This window comes from Trachurus japonicus, chromosome 20 (genome assembly GCF_045865225.1).
Source record: "Trachurus japonicus isolate A0001 chromosome 20, Traja_1.0".
NCBI classification, from domain to species: Eukaryota; Metazoa; Chordata; class Actinopteri; order Carangiformes; family Carangidae; genus Trachurus; species Trachurus japonicus.
The window spans coordinates 13,102,090-13,118,049 of NC_140926.1; the positions used below are offsets into that span (position 1 = coordinate 13,102,090).

General features: G+C 43.1%; 1 protein-coding gene across 2 annotated transcripts in view; it reads left to right on the plus strand.

Moving 5' to 3' along the window:
* ncoa2 (nuclear receptor coactivator 2) overlaps positions 1–15,960 on the plus strand; it is a 54,715-nt gene that overhangs the window by 12,952 nt on the left and 25,803 nt on the right. For both annotated transcript variants that reach the window (XM_085763449.1, XM_085763448.1), the window contains exons 2-5: positions 706–791; positions 9,781–9,888; positions 10,902–11,074; positions 14,638–14,741. In XM_085763449.1, the coding sequence (XP_085619575.1) occupies positions 9,800–9,888; positions 10,902–11,074; positions 14,638–14,741 (366 nt within the window). In that variant the 5' untranslated portion in view covers positions 706–791; positions 9,781–9,799. The remainder of the gene's footprint in view (positions 1–705; positions 792–9,780; positions 9,889–10,901; positions 11,075–14,637; positions 14,742–15,960) is intronic.

Below are 15,960 nucleotides of genomic sequence, written 5' to 3' on the forward strand. Positions count from 1 at the left end.
CAGCTTTGTATTGAAACTGATGACTCAGAAAATATTGCTCAATGGGGTTTGGCTGTGAGAGTTTACAGTATCGCATTGTATTTTTCTATGTCCATCTTGTGTGGTATTCACTGTAGGGGTGTACATCTTTCAGTTATTTGTAACGATAAAACATAAACAGCATATGAGGTTGAATTGTTTGACCTTGTATCCCCCTCTGAGTAGTTCTTCTTTCAAGGCTCATTTTTGGTCCTGAGGTGAAGGTCCAAGTGAATGATGCTGAACATTGAAACCAGAGCAGGGAATAAAGGCTACACAAATGAGCAAAACAAGAAGACTATCATTATTGAAATGTAAAATAAACAGCGAAACAATATATCAGTAAAAGGGAATTAATTGGCCTGATTAATCATGTCAATCATGCAAAATTGTAAAACAAATCTTTGGTTCCACCTTGTCAGTCATGATTTGCCACACTGCCGTCTCCCTCTGAACTTGATTAACATAAGAAAATAATCAGCAGATGAATCAATAATGAAAACAACTGTTAGCTGCTGCTCTAAATATATGATCACATCTTCTCTTGACGTCATACGTCTCAGTATAAAAATAGCAAAGTGTATTACAGCTACGGTCCCAGAGTGTTGCGTCATGACACACTGTTTTACCTCTATGCTGATTCATACTGTGTGCTATATATCCCAATTTTGCTGTTATTTCTTCCAGCAGGGAGAAGTGGATGATGCTTAAAGATTTCCTAGCATTACCGTCTTGCAGCAATGGCCTGAGGGACTCTCTGGACTGAAACCAAGGTGAGAGGCATAGCCAGAGCCAACTCTCCTTTTTACGCAACTTTTCTGTGCAGTGTGGCAACTGGGTCCTCTGTCCAAACACAAAATGACCAATCGCACAGATGATGCAAACATCTAGACAAAAAAAACAAAAAAACTTGCACTTATTGGTGTCAGTGAAAACAATTTCACATGTCCCCTCCCGCTACATTTGTTTTATTGGCTTGTGTCCTTATCTGTGCTGTTTAATTTAAGTCTTTCTTAGGAGATAGGTCTCGTTACGAGGGAAGACCTTTGATGATGGTTTTGATACAAAGGCCCCGAAGCATTTTTCCACTGCCAAGAAACGAGCCTCATAGTTAAAACTTTGTTTACCGACCAGAGTTCTGTTTTTAACTGATTTAGTTTTAGGATCTCCTTGACTTGTAAAGATAATGCTGTCAGATAGAGGCCTGCTGAATTCTCTTCCTCCCATTACAGTCTTATGTTTTTTCTTTAAGCGTGCTTGTGTCCAAAATCCAGCCGATTTTGTAAAAGTACTGTAAGGGCTGCATCCAATAGTCCCCTTGGTCTGCGGTATTCATCTGTCTTGTATGAAAAAAAAGCTTGACTCTTAAAATTATCATTCCTGCTGCAGGGTTGTGTTTCTTTACAGGTTACAGTTCAGCTGGTGATGGCTAGAATAAAGTCTTTTAGGATTACTTTATTGCCAGCTGTTCTTACAAAACCATTTTAAGCACATTTATCATCAGAATAATGATTTGCATTGACTGACACGGGTTTGGTCGCAGTTGGCTGCGTATCAGAATATGTGTAGCTTTGTTGTTTTCTTGCTCTTGGTATGAGTCATCTGATAGTATGTTGTCAGACTGGAGCTGATACAGTGCACATGTATCTTAAAGATGACCTGCAGCAAAATGTTGGAAGCTAATTCAGCTGCCTTTTAGTGTCCTGCTGTGTTTTGGATAATATCTGTTGACAAGTGAGTGTCATGGAGAAAATGCAGAGGTTCAAATGCAATTTTCTGCCAACAGAAGCACTTGACAGTGCAACTGAAAAAATGCAAATGTATTTATTTGCTTAAAGCAGCTACACTCTGTCAGTCTGTCGGTGTCATGAATTGAAACTGCTAGCTCGTTGTTTGTACTACTCCACAGAGGCACAGTGAATTAGGAATAATGTCCACTGTTCAAATGGAGAACAGCAGGGTGTTAGCACGATAGCTTACAATGAACAAAAAGGATCATGGACACGGACATACAGCAATCCTGATCAATTAAAACGAATAACAATGATGAATCGGCTCAGGACGTCACTGTATTTCACCTTTATACAATAATCTGATTACCATAGTGACATCTGACTCTTTCCCCCTGGCAGTGCTCTCAGCCACAGACAAACTGTTGACTGTATTGTTGTGGAGAGGTGCTTATTTATACCAGTTAATCAATTTTGCCCTCCTTTGATCTTTGTCTCTCTTCCTCCTCCTACAGCTCTCTTTTCCTTTGAATGTTTTTCTCATCGTTCAGTGTCTTACACTGGTAACCCACAAAAAAGAGATGTAATGGATGAAAACAAATAATTACATTAATTGTATGGGCACAGGTAAATGTGGGCTGAAAAAAAACAAACAAACATCAAGCCTAATTAGCTGCCATTATTATTAATTTTAATGAATGCTTACAGTGCAACCTCTTCATCACTCTGAACTGGGCACTCATTCAGAATATGTGGACAGATGATTACTGCAAAATTGGTTATCTTCGTGTCACTGTGCATTACATCAACAAGTGGAAGCAGACTGAGTGAGCGCATTTCACATCTGCACGGGACAGTGCATCACATAAAACAAGAGCCTCTAACCGGCCCGTCATGCAGGCCCTGTTTAAACACTATCTCCACGATGCCGAGCGACTGCTGCGCAGCCTACGGGTTTAATCAACGTTATGGGTCTGGACCAGATTTGATTTAGACAGTCGCAACAGCTTTGCGGGTGCGGGTTTGCAAAAACCGACGCCATGCAGGACTCTGCTCTGTGCTTATTATACAGAAAACCCCTCCCCTTCCCATCCTGCGACATCCTGAAGTGGCTGCCTGTGTTAAAGATTCATGAGCGTGATCAGCTTTCAGTAAATGGGTGGCCTGGCTCTGGGTTGCACTCCAGCACTTTAGAGCCATTACCTTGCAGTGATTCAAGAGTGGACAGGCTCTTGAGTGGGGCTTGGTAGAACTAAGGCAAGGTGCATACCTCTGGTCAGGTTTTTTTGGACACATCATTTGAATAAAATACATTTGGGGAGGGGGGGGGTCGATGTAATTTCGCTGACTCTGCAAACTGCACAGTGCACACAAGGGAGAGTAATGTAGCATGAGATAACTGATGGTTAACCTATGCACTTAAATAATGTTATTATACTGTGGTTACAGATTGTAGTCTCAGAAAAATTAAACCCACAATCTACTCAACACACCTCATACACTTACTGTGAAAAAGGCCCATGACCTGCTTTTGTTCCCTTTGTTTCCCCATCCTCCTCTCCTCCTATCGCACCACTCTGATCTCTCATTTTCTCCCGAGCTCGCTGTCGGCCATTGATCGGATTCCTCTGTATGTTCAGAGTGACATTCCCATCACTCAGGTCTTGTTAAATTCACCCAAGATTCAAGGTTTCAGCTACTCTTAATCTCTTTCAATCCATCATCACATCTCTCCCTCCCCATTTCCCGGTGCCTCTCCCTCGACCCAAACCTAATATCACAACATCTGGTTCAAGGTAACAGCAGCTGTCAGCGGGGCGAAAGTTCACTGTAGACCCCCACCCAAGTTGCGTTCTGTTGAAATCGATATTGTTTTTAAATACATGTTTGTCTTTAATACCATCTGACATGGTTCCAACATGTGTCTGTGTGTTTTGGCTCTCTCAGCACTTTTTCTCACCCTCGCAAATATTGAGATGTAAAACGAGAAGACCTGAGTCCTCTGGGCCCCTCCCCTGCCACGATTTCCTCTTCACTTTGGAGGGAAATAAATGGCCCATGTTGCACTCCTCCAGAAGCAGGCTTTATTGGTGCGCTCTTGTTCTCCATTTCTCTCTCGGGGCCTGTTGTGCCAAGAAGCCATGTGAGGACAGATTACACACCAGCGAGACATTGTTCAGAGCCCCACAGTGGTTTTGCACTTTCCAGAAGGGCCCTCGTTATTATAGTGCAGGAGACTTCAAACACTTCCCCAATAGCTTTTGATTCAGTTTAATGCACAGTCATGCCCAGCACTCTGTGAGCTCCAGAAGCACTGGGTGTGTCTCTATAATCAAAGCCCTGCTAACCCACATGATTACAGGAATGGCACACTGGCACATGCCCTCTCCCCCTGGCAATCAGACACTGATTTTTTTTTTCTCCCCCCCACCCCTGCATGTGTTTTTTTCCCTCCATAATACTATGACTGGAATTGGTGATTCAGTGTTTTTTGGAGACCCCCGTCCAGTGATGTGCCTGCAGCCTGGCTCACTTCCTGTGGTTATGGCAGCTGAGTTTTGTTGTCTCGTAGTAGACCGTACATGTGATTGTTAGAAGGTGGTGTCAACATGTTTGTTTGTTATTCTTGGAAAGACAAATACTGTTGTTATAAATGCATCCAATGTGGGGGAAAAACAGTTGCAGTTAAAATTGTCATCACAATCTCTGCCATCAATTCTCTACTTTTAGAAAGATGATGATGTTCAGTTTTTTTTTGGCACTATCTAATTGAACTGTTTGTTATTGAAGTTGTCAATTGCAGTGTTGTTGAACCTGAACACATTTTATTGAGAAGTGTGTCATGATTGTCCTCCCCATTTATGGTAGCTGAATGACTATATTGCAGTATAATACTGTGTGGTGGAGCACCACCTTCACTTTGATTTAAAGCCTGCATGAAATCATTAACTTCACACAGAGATTTATGTACTGATAAATTGATAATTAATTGACTGAAGGTCAATAAATGTTATCATTTAACCATTCACAAATACAAGACCTTTCACCATTTGAATTTAATTGTTACCTAGTAAGAATTGCTAGATATATCCCCTTTTCAGTACTTAAAAATAATAATTTGTGACACAGTTTTAGACTTTCTGGATTACATGTTGTAAAACTGACAAACAAGAGAAAACGCAGCGACACATCATGTGGTGGAGCTGTCTATTTGCAGCCAAAACAAAACCTTGAGTTTAACTTCTAAACATGAAATTGTACACTAGCAATATACTGCTACTCTGACAGGTTTTCTTTAGCCCCCATTCAACCTGCAGCAACCATGTCACGCCTGTGCAGCGCAGCATCACCGCCCGCCTGGCACTGTGTGTCCTCTGTCAGGTGCATCATGTCAGCCTGTCATTCAGACAGCCTGGCATCCTCACAGGGATAGCTGAAGGTTTAATTTGTTGAGCTTTTGAGGTGTTTATTGTAGTGTGATACACCATGTTGTGTACAGGTTGTACCAGCTGAGTTTGACAAGAGGAAACGTTGTCGTCTCCAGCGCTCCGGGCTGCAGCAGCCCCCTTGTTGTCTCTGCATTCCTCCCTGGCCAGACTGGTTGGCTCCAGCTCAGTCCTAGAGAGTCTGCTCTTGTGACACCTAAGATATAAGCAATGACACACACCTATGATCACCTCCCCCAAGTGCACCCAGTGCTTTCAAAGTCAATTGATTTTTAAAACTTTCACTCACAAGTTTATCCTGGTTGTGTGCTTCCTCTTTGTTGGTCAAATTACCTGTTTGTCACTTCATTTCTGCAAAGTTATATAGTAAAAATACATTTTATACAAGATGTAGCCCTAGTATTCAAATCTCACTGTGGTGCATCAGTTTGATAAACACTGTGAATATTGGAAAATCATCAAAGTTGTGTTGCTGAGGCAGTGTTGTGGCTGTTACTGTGGTTAACTAGCGTAACCCCCCATTTAGCCTCGTGAGTCAGACACACAGATAGACCACGGTGAAGATGAAAACCTGTAATGAAGTGAGAGGTGTTGAGTTCACGCTGGCAGAGCTGACCTGTCATCACACAAATTCACAATTATGTTTACTGTGTGTGTAAAAGAGATGTGAAGAGGGGAGAGTCTGCCTTCGTCGAGGCGTTTACTACACTTGTGTAAGCGGAAACCGAAGTTCATCACAACCTTTATAGTAAAAGCTAAACGGCAACATGGAGAGGAGTATGTGCTCCTGTAAACCTCATGACCCCAGCACCATTTCCAGTCAGATCTTGCGTTTATTCTTTCCTAGTGACCGTCAGCATGCCAGGCCTTTGCCAACAACAGCAAGCAGTTGGCCAAACCAGCTGTAAATAGAAGTTCGTAGTTTAAGTGTGAATTGCTTCCCTTTTTTTTCAGTTTGGTGTCCATTTATAGATGACCTTTTCCTCAAAAGCCTGATGGGCCTTAGTTTGTCAATAGGATGGTGTGATATGTCCTCTTCTTATAGTTTTATTTTGTCCGTCAGGTATGCATTGTCTGAGTTCATAAAGGGGGGAAGTTTAAGTAAAACCAGGTGCCGCTTTTTCCCTTTCACTGTTTCTCACCACAGTGGAAATATGGTACGACCAGCTGAGGTCCTACCCCTCACTCCCCTGGCAAGGAGTTCTGAAGAACATCTGTTTGAAAGCTGCTTCGCTTTCATTCATCTCCGTCTGTGTGAATCTTATCAATCTCCAATTAGCCTTACACTGATTTCACACCTTCTATGACTAACATAAGGTAGCATGCGGTAGCTGATGGCTCATATGTCTCAACTTACAAAACAAATTAACTAAATGAGCTGACAGCTTGATGAACTGTAAATTTGGTAGAGGCAGTCAGTCTTGTACATAATGAGGTCACACACCCCACCCCCATTTACCCTAGATTGCTATGTGTCAATAGTATATACATATAGAACAGGTGTAGCAATGAATGGTACACATGCGTGAATCTATATCTACTGTGCTGTAGCTTTTAACACGGGTTAATGTGGCATTTAAATTATATGCTGAAGCAAGCGCAATCTTCAGTTAATGTTAAAATGGTATATAATTTATTCCCTTTTAAAATGTTCTCCATTTGGTTAGTGCTTTTCTTTAATGGCACTTCCTCTATATTAGGCTACTGTTTAGAGTTCAGTTGATAATGTGAGGTGGAATTTTCTCCTTGATCTTCTTCGTAAGGAATCCTAAATATCCCTAAATATTAGAAATTATTTGTCAATCACCCTGCTTGTCATCTCTCTGAGCCATGTTGTTAAGTTGCCATCACAGCTCCTTAGTTATATTATCAGAGGTTTCACAAAATCAGACATTTGGTAGATATCAATATCAAATAGGCTATATCATTTTCATATTTTAATATGGAAAAAATTAGGAAACAACCAAGGTTTGTTTAGATTCATTATTTTCTGATTTACTAATGTAACAAACTAAAACACCTGCATGTTTATCATGTTGTTCTCGGCCGTACTGGACTGTAGAAAAACAAGTACCGTCATGTTTTCAGAATTTTGGCACCAACTTCATACTTAGCTGTTGGCTCCCAGGATACCCCTGGTGATTATTCTTTTCTTTGTTAAGTGGCTGAAGTATGATTTGAATAATTTATGAAGGTGTCATACTTTAAGAGGTTGGCAGGTATCATCATTGCCCCCACCTGTCTGTGTTACTACGGAGAGCTCCATCAACACCTCAGCATCTCAGCATCTGTATGTTGGTAAAATGTGATGTACATGATATATTCAATACAAATACAAAAGATGCTGTTTCTTAGAAGTATCCTAAACACAACAAGACTGATGCAACATGCTACATTCATGTGCTTCCAGGTTTACTGTTGCTCAAACAGGAACACTCTTCTAGTGGCTGATGTTGATAATTAACTCTGTGACATTTACAGGAAGTGCTGACACCACTGCCCAGCTGTTTATGGCTCCCCGTGGATTCAGGGCATTCTGTAGGATTAGAAATCCCTCACTAGTCTGCCCATGTAAAGATCGGACCCCCACCCCACCCCAGCAACACAAACGGCCTGCCAGCCTGTTGGCCGGCCCGTCTGCCTGTCTGCATTGGTGTCATTGAAACGTGCCTAGTATTTCCAGTCTCCCTTATTCGTCTCAACGTACAATGACCCATCATTACTGCCATGTCAAGGAGATGAAGGCAACCAATCATATCCGGCCGAGCGGGGCAGCCGCAGCCAATCGGGTCCAGAATCCCCATGGTAACTTGTGCTGGAAAGCCCGGGCGCAGCCAATAGGAAGAGAAAGTGCCACTTAGCTATGAGAGTTTAATGGCCTGTTTCTGTTGTCATTAATAAAAGCACACAACCTCTGCTATAGAGGCTGTTATAATTCCAGTGGACAGCACAGTGCCACAGCATAAAGACGCCCTGATGGCATTCGAAAGGGCATAATGCAAGGACACATCCCCGATTACATTTGCGCGTGTCATTATCTGTCCATACGCTGCACAGGACAACAATGGCGCTCTGGTCACTTGTCAACAAAACAGTGGAAATGTGTTTTACCCTTCAGAGTCTCCTCTGCCTCTCCGGCCAGTCACCGCCGCTTTGACTTCATCCATTCAAGCACAGACCCTACCATTAGCTTAAAGTAGGTCACTCCAGGCCAGGAGGGAGCTAGACTCAAGTTTGCATGGTCACTAGCTCCCTTTTTAGTTTTAGCCTGCTTCTGCTAAGCTATGCTCTCTCCCACTCTGCTCTACATTGTACAGTGCTGTACTCTGCTGCTGCGTTCTGTCTTATGTAATGGCTGAGCAGCGAGCGGTGTGTGTCATAGCCGTTTCCATGGTTAGAGTGGCTGAGAGTGTATCACAACACAGCATGCCCCAACCTTGTGCACTGCGATGAGTTGAGAGACCTTAATTTCTCTCTTTTGGGTAGCTGCTTTATTTCTGATCCCCTCCCTCCATCTCCCTGCCTCCGTAATCAAAGCAAAGCGCCAGAGATCACACATCTTAAATGATTTTAATGCATATCCTCGAATGTGATGATTCGTTTTAAAAGACATGTGTTCAAATCCCCCTGAAATCCCAGTCCATTAGCCAACATCAGGTTTTGGTGCAGATGATGGTGGCAATTAATAAGATATCACTTTGATCAATAATTGATTGTCCTTCATTAAGTGGCATGAAGTTCAGGCCCATGCTGACTCGCTGGGTTAAGAGGAGGAGCAGAACAAAATATGCTGGTGTTGTGGAAGCTTAACACCATGCATGCATAGGGGCAGTCTTACCCGAGTCTCCAGAAAGCTCTTGACTCATCACAAATTACTCCGAGCTCTAAAATTGAAGGACGCGATGCAAATTCATATTGTAACCTAATGGCGTTTTTAACTTAAGCTGCAGAGAAACCCAAGATAGTATTATGTGGGATGTTGGTAACAGAAACAGCCCTCAGCCAGCTTGTCACTTTGGATAGCGCCAAACAGTCACAACATAAATTCTTACTCACTAAAATTGTACTCTCAGTAGCTCGGCTTCAAAAAGAGCAGACGAGATTATCAGTCCCGCATCATGTACAGTTTTGAGTGAGTCTTACCAGCTGATACAGGTGAAGCATTCTCAGAGGCACTGGGTAAACACGGACACATGTTGTGATTGTAAAGCCACTCTAGCCCACTGTGAGCTGGCTTTGCTCGGTTTCGTGTAACGAATGGGTTTTTCTTGGTACATGGCTGAGCGCGCAGTCTGGTGCTGTGGGCAAAGTGCCGTGCTCTCATTTCAGTCTCTCTGGGGAGAGCTGCACCATCAGAGAGAAATGATTGAATCTCTTTCTCCGCTCCATTTTCGCTCATTTCTCCAGGTTGAGTGGATCAACCTGTGCCCCGAGCACACAATTGAGTGTGCGCGCGTGTGTGTGTGTTTTATGCAGATGTCCGTGTTGGCATGCTCACACACCTGTATGTGTGGTTTTCACAGAAAATTTCGTGGAATACAGTATCTCATGTGTAAAAACTGTCTTGTTTGCCTTTCGTTTTCCAGACGCTGATATGCATTGAGGATGAGTGGAGTCGGTGAAAACCCATCTGACCCTGCAAGGGCAGAGTCACGGAAACGCAAAGAATGTCCTGCAGAACTTCTAGGACCCAGGTAAGACTTCAGTGCCTTCATGTATTGGACAGCCAGAGCAGGAGGTGTCGTGTTTTTTAGCTGGTTTTTCTGTCCCCCTCATTGTCATGAATGAGATATGTCAGCAACACCTTGAGGGAATTACTCCAAATGTGGCACAAATATGCATTTGGACTCACTCAAGGATGAAGTGATTAGATTTAGGCAGTCTAAAGTAAAAGTCAGTGTGACCTCACAAAAAACGAACAAACATGTAAGGCCTCATAAATGAATTGTCACACCATTTAACGAAATATCTAACAGGATAAAATGAAGACAGTTGTCTCTTCTCTTGCGGCTGCCTGTGGTTGGCACCCGCACCTAGTCATTAAAAGAAGGACAACCCCCCCCCCAAGAAATCTTAAAGGGGCGTAGTCTTTATATTTTCGAGTCCACCACAGGTTAAATTGTCAATAACCTTGGTCACTCACTGCTTTGCCAAAATGTCTGCTTCAAACTAAAGCCTCCTGCACCACTTCTTACCAACTGCAAGATTGTAAATTAAAGCCCCAGCCTCTGTTATATGCGCAGTGGCAAGCCAGTATTTGCCAACAATAGCAGTGTGCTGTTGTGGCAGCTAACCCTGAAGCACTGATGTACAATATATCTGCATAATTCATCCGCAGACGAGCAGCCAAGAATGTAGGTTTTCCTTACTGATGTAGTGCTCCATGTTGGCACAATGAAGAAGCCCAGGGATATATTTCAAACCATACGGAGCATAATTGACCCAAGCCTTATTCCTCTTCTGACTGTCTGCTATGCCAAGGTTTGCAGTAGATGTTACACATCTTCATTTGGCAGCTATGAAAATGAGAGGCCTCCTCAGTAATGTCCAAAGATATTGCGTGTACAGTCAACCCCGGAGTAGTTTTGTAGATGGATCTTCTTTGCCTCCCTCCTCTGTGTTGCTCTATATACATACCCCCCCTCACCTTCTGTTTTTACCTTAATAATTGCATTTGCTTACCCCAGTCTTCTCTTTGTCCCTGTAGTCCCAAGAGGAGCAACGAGAAGCGCAACCGCGAGCACGAGAACAAATACATCGAAGAGCTCGCCGAGCTCATCTTTGCCAACTTCAATGACATCGACAACTTCAATGTCAAGCCTGACAAATGTGCAATCCTGAAGGAAACTGTGAAACAAATCAGACAAATAAAGGAGCAAGGTACGAGTTATGGCCTGGAGTTCCCTTTCAGCTGGCTGCTTTTTCTGAATAACTTCATGCAAAGTCTCTGTTCATCTACTTGCTTCCCCTTCAGCCTATAGCGAAGTGAATATCTACAGATGGATTCAGCCATGGCTTAAACTAAAACTGTTGTTGTCAATAAGGGTCTCGTGGTTTTAAGACCACAAGTGCCACAGGTGGCACTCTGTTGGCAGATCCGTCAGATTTGATGGCATAAATACTATGGTTTGGGATCTGCTCCACACACAGTAATTGATGTTGTTATTATGGGCCAGCACAATTGATTTAATGTTCTCTCCATCACTTCATCATATCATTTGCATGAACCTAAGAGGTATTTTTTTTTGTTGTTGGCTGTGTGGTCTTTTCCCACTTCCACTCTGAGCCAGAACATCAGGCAAAGGGATCAGTGCGCTCAGTTGTACTTGCCAGCTTCTCCTTCTCTGTAGTCGTTAACAATTACTTGAGGTGTATTTTTTTTACTTTTCCATGTTAAAATTATCAAAAACCAAGATCAATGAAATCACACTATTTCTTCAGCTTACAGGTGAACATAAAGGCAGATGTTAAATTATGAATAAGCCTTCACTGTTCATATATGAAAAGCAGCTGTATGACCAGCCAACAAAAAAAGGCCCACTCAAGGTATACATGAATCAGAGCAGCTGATGATGTCATCTTGTTTTATGACTCACAGAGCCAGGCGTTATGTAATGATGAGCAATGTGATGCAAAAAAAAAAAAATCACACACAAACTCTGGCTACCGTCTGTCGGTCCCTCCCCCCACTCTTCTGTCCATACTCCCCTCCCTCCCTCCCTCAGACCCATCCTCCTCTCATTCTCTTCTTTTTTCCCTTTTTTTCACACCAGGCTAAAGTGACGTCCTCTGCCTGCCTCTGAAGGCATAATTGTGTTTGTACAGCTACCACTGAGGGCTAACAGTCCTCTGCTCTCTGCTTTGTTCTCAATGGCCGACTAGAGACACATTTTTGTACTTAACACAGAAAGCTGCTTCACCCTATTGTACACGGGGCAGCATTTTCAGTTGCCATTATTTTCTTTTTTTCTCCTTGTTGTTGAAGCAGGGGTGCACTGAAAACTCATTTAGATGTTTTTTATGCTATAAGTAGATGTGAGATCATCTCCACCGCCATTTGTTCCTGCCATTACACCTCATCTGTCATCTGCTTAGTGTTATGTTCTGACTCTGTATTGGACTGTTTGTAGTGCATCTTTTTTTCTATAGGCCCAGGACCCCCCCCCCCCAGACAGCGCTATTACTGCATAAAAAGTAGCAGGTTTATGGTGACACTACTGAATAGATTAAGTTAAACTAATGTGACTTATTGTAACACTTCCTGATCAGCCTTTGAATAAGTGGCTTCCTACTGAAAGCTTTTAATTCATCCCTGTTTGTTCCTCTAATGTTGTCTGCATACATTCATTGACTCATTGAAGTCACCAGTTGTGTGCTCGGCATATGCTTGGCTTTTCCTCTGTTTCCATTTTGTTGCATGTAAACAGACAGTATGTAGTAATGATATCTTTATAGAGCCTATAAAATAATGGCATAGCCGAGGGTTTTACAGCTTCCTTAACACTCTTGTTCCCACTCTTGCCAACATAGTAAAAAACCCACCGCTCAAAGGCTGGGATGTACAGTAGCTGTGGAGCTGCAGCCAGTGAATTGTTAAATACATTGTTTTTATTCATTATGTATACATGGAAAAAATTGATAATGCATCGGATGTAATTTTTTTTTTTTAAAGGGAGAGTTCACTGAATCATTAGATGTAAGTGATCAATCCCTTCCTATATCTGTGGCACACTTCTGCAGGCGGGCAGAGAGCCAGTGAGGGCCGCACTGACATTGAGTGATGGGTCTGTACCCAGGGCAGCTGTGCTGGTATACTGGTCCCAGCTGGGCCTGGAGAGGTCCTGCTGATACACACATCATTAATGCTGAAAGAGATGAATGTGGGTCTGTGTGCTGTTGCTCGAGCCCACAGAGCAGCGGCAAAACCTGGATCTGTGTCGGATTCCACACATCTACATCTAATAAAAGAAGGATGTGATTTTTTTTTTTGGTCGCTTTTCACTACAGCATTTTCTCACCGTATAGTCCGCCATCTTCTCGGCGTGGTGTGACAGTTAAATGTGTCCCCCCCAACAGCCCACTCATATTCCGCCTCTCATCATCTCTAAAAGTAGGGCAGCCTACGCGCTGAACATAAGGCTTCTCTGCATGGTTATTAACCCAATCACTCACATGGACAAATGCACAGCGCCATAGTGCAGGTACAGGAGTTAAAGGATACTCCAAAATCTCACTTCTTACTAAACCAATCACAGAGCCCCGAGATTAATAGATTTGCCGCAGCTTTTTAGACCGAGGACGTAATGGTGCTACATATATAATTATTTCTTTTTTTTTTTAAGTATATTTTTGGCCTTTCCTTTAATGGATAGTGTAGTAGTAGAGAAAGGGACAGGAAATGGGGAGGTAGAGAAAGGGGGAATGACATGCAGCAAAGGGCTGCCCGAGTCGGGATTCGATACGGGGCCGGCTGCGGTGCGGACTATAGCCTCTGCACATGGGGCGCCTGCTCTATCAACCGAGCTATACAACGCCCCGCTACATATATTATTTTGAAAAATCAGTATGTACCTGTCAAATAAAATTTTTGTGCACATGTCAAGTCAGGTAATACTACAGACTCTGCATGTCTGTACGTATATGCAGCAAGTGTCCCTGCATCCATACTTGGAAACCCAGTAGGCATAAGAGCTCACAAGGCATTACTGCAGTGAAGTTATTTGAGAGAGGGAGTACACGTGAAAAGGAAGACGGCTCCTGGCTAAAGAGAATCTCTGCCAAAGTAAATTCCAAAGTTAAACAGTGGTTCCATAGAAAACATTTAAAAATGCATGTTATAATTATTATTAATTATTAATGATGGTTAATTAAAATGAGAGAGGTCACTTTCTTTCAGTTAAAAGGTCCAACCCTCTGCTGCTTGACCACATCGTAACAACTTGCTATTCTGTTTGGAACAAGAGTTGTTTACACACTGTCACTGTGTTTCCATAATAGCCTTTTTTTTGCACATGACAATGCAATCCATCCAGTGGCTGCCACCAGCGTGGCAGCTGCGTGCCCTGACACACTCATTTACAATAACCTTTCACTCCGCTCGCTGCTCTGTGCTTGGGTTTGAGCTATGGCAACTTGTTTTGACAAAGGCACAAAATGTGTCGGCTTTGTAGCCAGATGGATATTTGTTGAAGGTCTTTTAAACAAGTGACCTCTTTGAAGTATGTGGGTCAATTACATGGGAAAAGCTGTTTTTTTCTCTCCCTCTCTCTCTCTTTTTTTCTCTCTTGACTTCCATGTTTTGGTGTCATGTTTGGGGATGCATCTTTGTTTCTTTTAGAATAGAATAACTTCTGTATTAAGTTACTAGTCTCCACATTGTCTTGAATCAGCTAAATGTTTGTTTTGTTTGTTGGCTTGCCTCTAAACCTTTTTCCCATCAACAGAAAAAGCTGCGGCAGCAAATGAGGAGGAGGTACAGAAGGCCGATGTCTCATCAACAGGCCAAAGTGTGATCGACAAAGATGCCTTGGGACCAATGATGCTGGAGGTGAGTGGAGGGTCTTCTCTGGCTTATTATACCACAGACTGAACCCTCAGACTGGGGAACCTCATACTCACCCTCACATAGGATATACACTCTTTAAATCATGATTGGTGTATAATGAAGAGTGCCATCCACAGAGAACAATCGCAAATGGGCCAGTAGTGGTTGTGTGTGAGTGTAGCTGTGTGGAGTTAAAGCTGCCAGCATCTTGTATCTGCCCCGGATTGGCTGTAAATCACCGAGCGGAGCAATGGCCTCGTTGTCCCACGGAGGGCCACTGAAGTGCTTACGTATAATGGGAAGAAAGCAACAGCCTGGCGAATGAATCAGTCCATTGAGCCCGTCCTCTCACTCACTTCCTCCCTCCCTTTTCTCTCTCTTACTTGTTCAGTTCTCTTTTTCTCTCCCTGCCTCCCCATCTTCTCTACATTCGCCTCTAGATCTGTCCTGTCATGGAATATTTATAGCTCTCCTGGTCCAGCGTCACTGAATCGACATGCTAACTCGCGGCTAAATATAGCCCAGCACAGCCTGCATGCTTTCCCATCTGTCAGCAGCCCCAAAACACAGCGATCGGCCATTCACACTGCTCCGCTCTGGCCATGTCCCCGTCCGCCAGCGCGGGCTCATTACAGGATGCTCCGAGGAGAATGGCTGTCAGCAGGAAACGCACCCACGCACCCCATGACCCTCCTCCGAGGCTGTCCGCTGCCCACGCTCATGCGAGCACAGAAAGACGAAGGAGGCCGTGAAAAAACATCAGTGTGTTGTTGTTTTAACCCTCTGGGAGCAAGTCCTGTTCCGTCACATGACTGTTGTGACAAATAGTTGGCATTCCTGTTAGACTGCCCCGTATGGTTACTGTTGCGTGGTATGACGAAATCATTATAGGGCCGAGTATGCTTCAAATTTTTAAAGATACAGTATCAAGTGCTTTGGCACTGATTCCAGGATTTTAACTTTTTTTTTAAAAAAAAAAATACTTTTTTATATTGAGATTTTATAATCTAATGAGATAATTCTCACACGGTGAGACATGGGCCCAATAAACTTTGGTACGTCATCAAGTGTGATGTATATAGACTGCAGGATGGTGACACTTATATTAAAGGCCGCAGCACAAATCATTGCATAATAAACTCTGCACTGTGACGGTAGTAAACAGCGGAACAGCAACATATTTATCAGTCGTCATTTCATGCTGCATTTCTCTTGGTTGGTT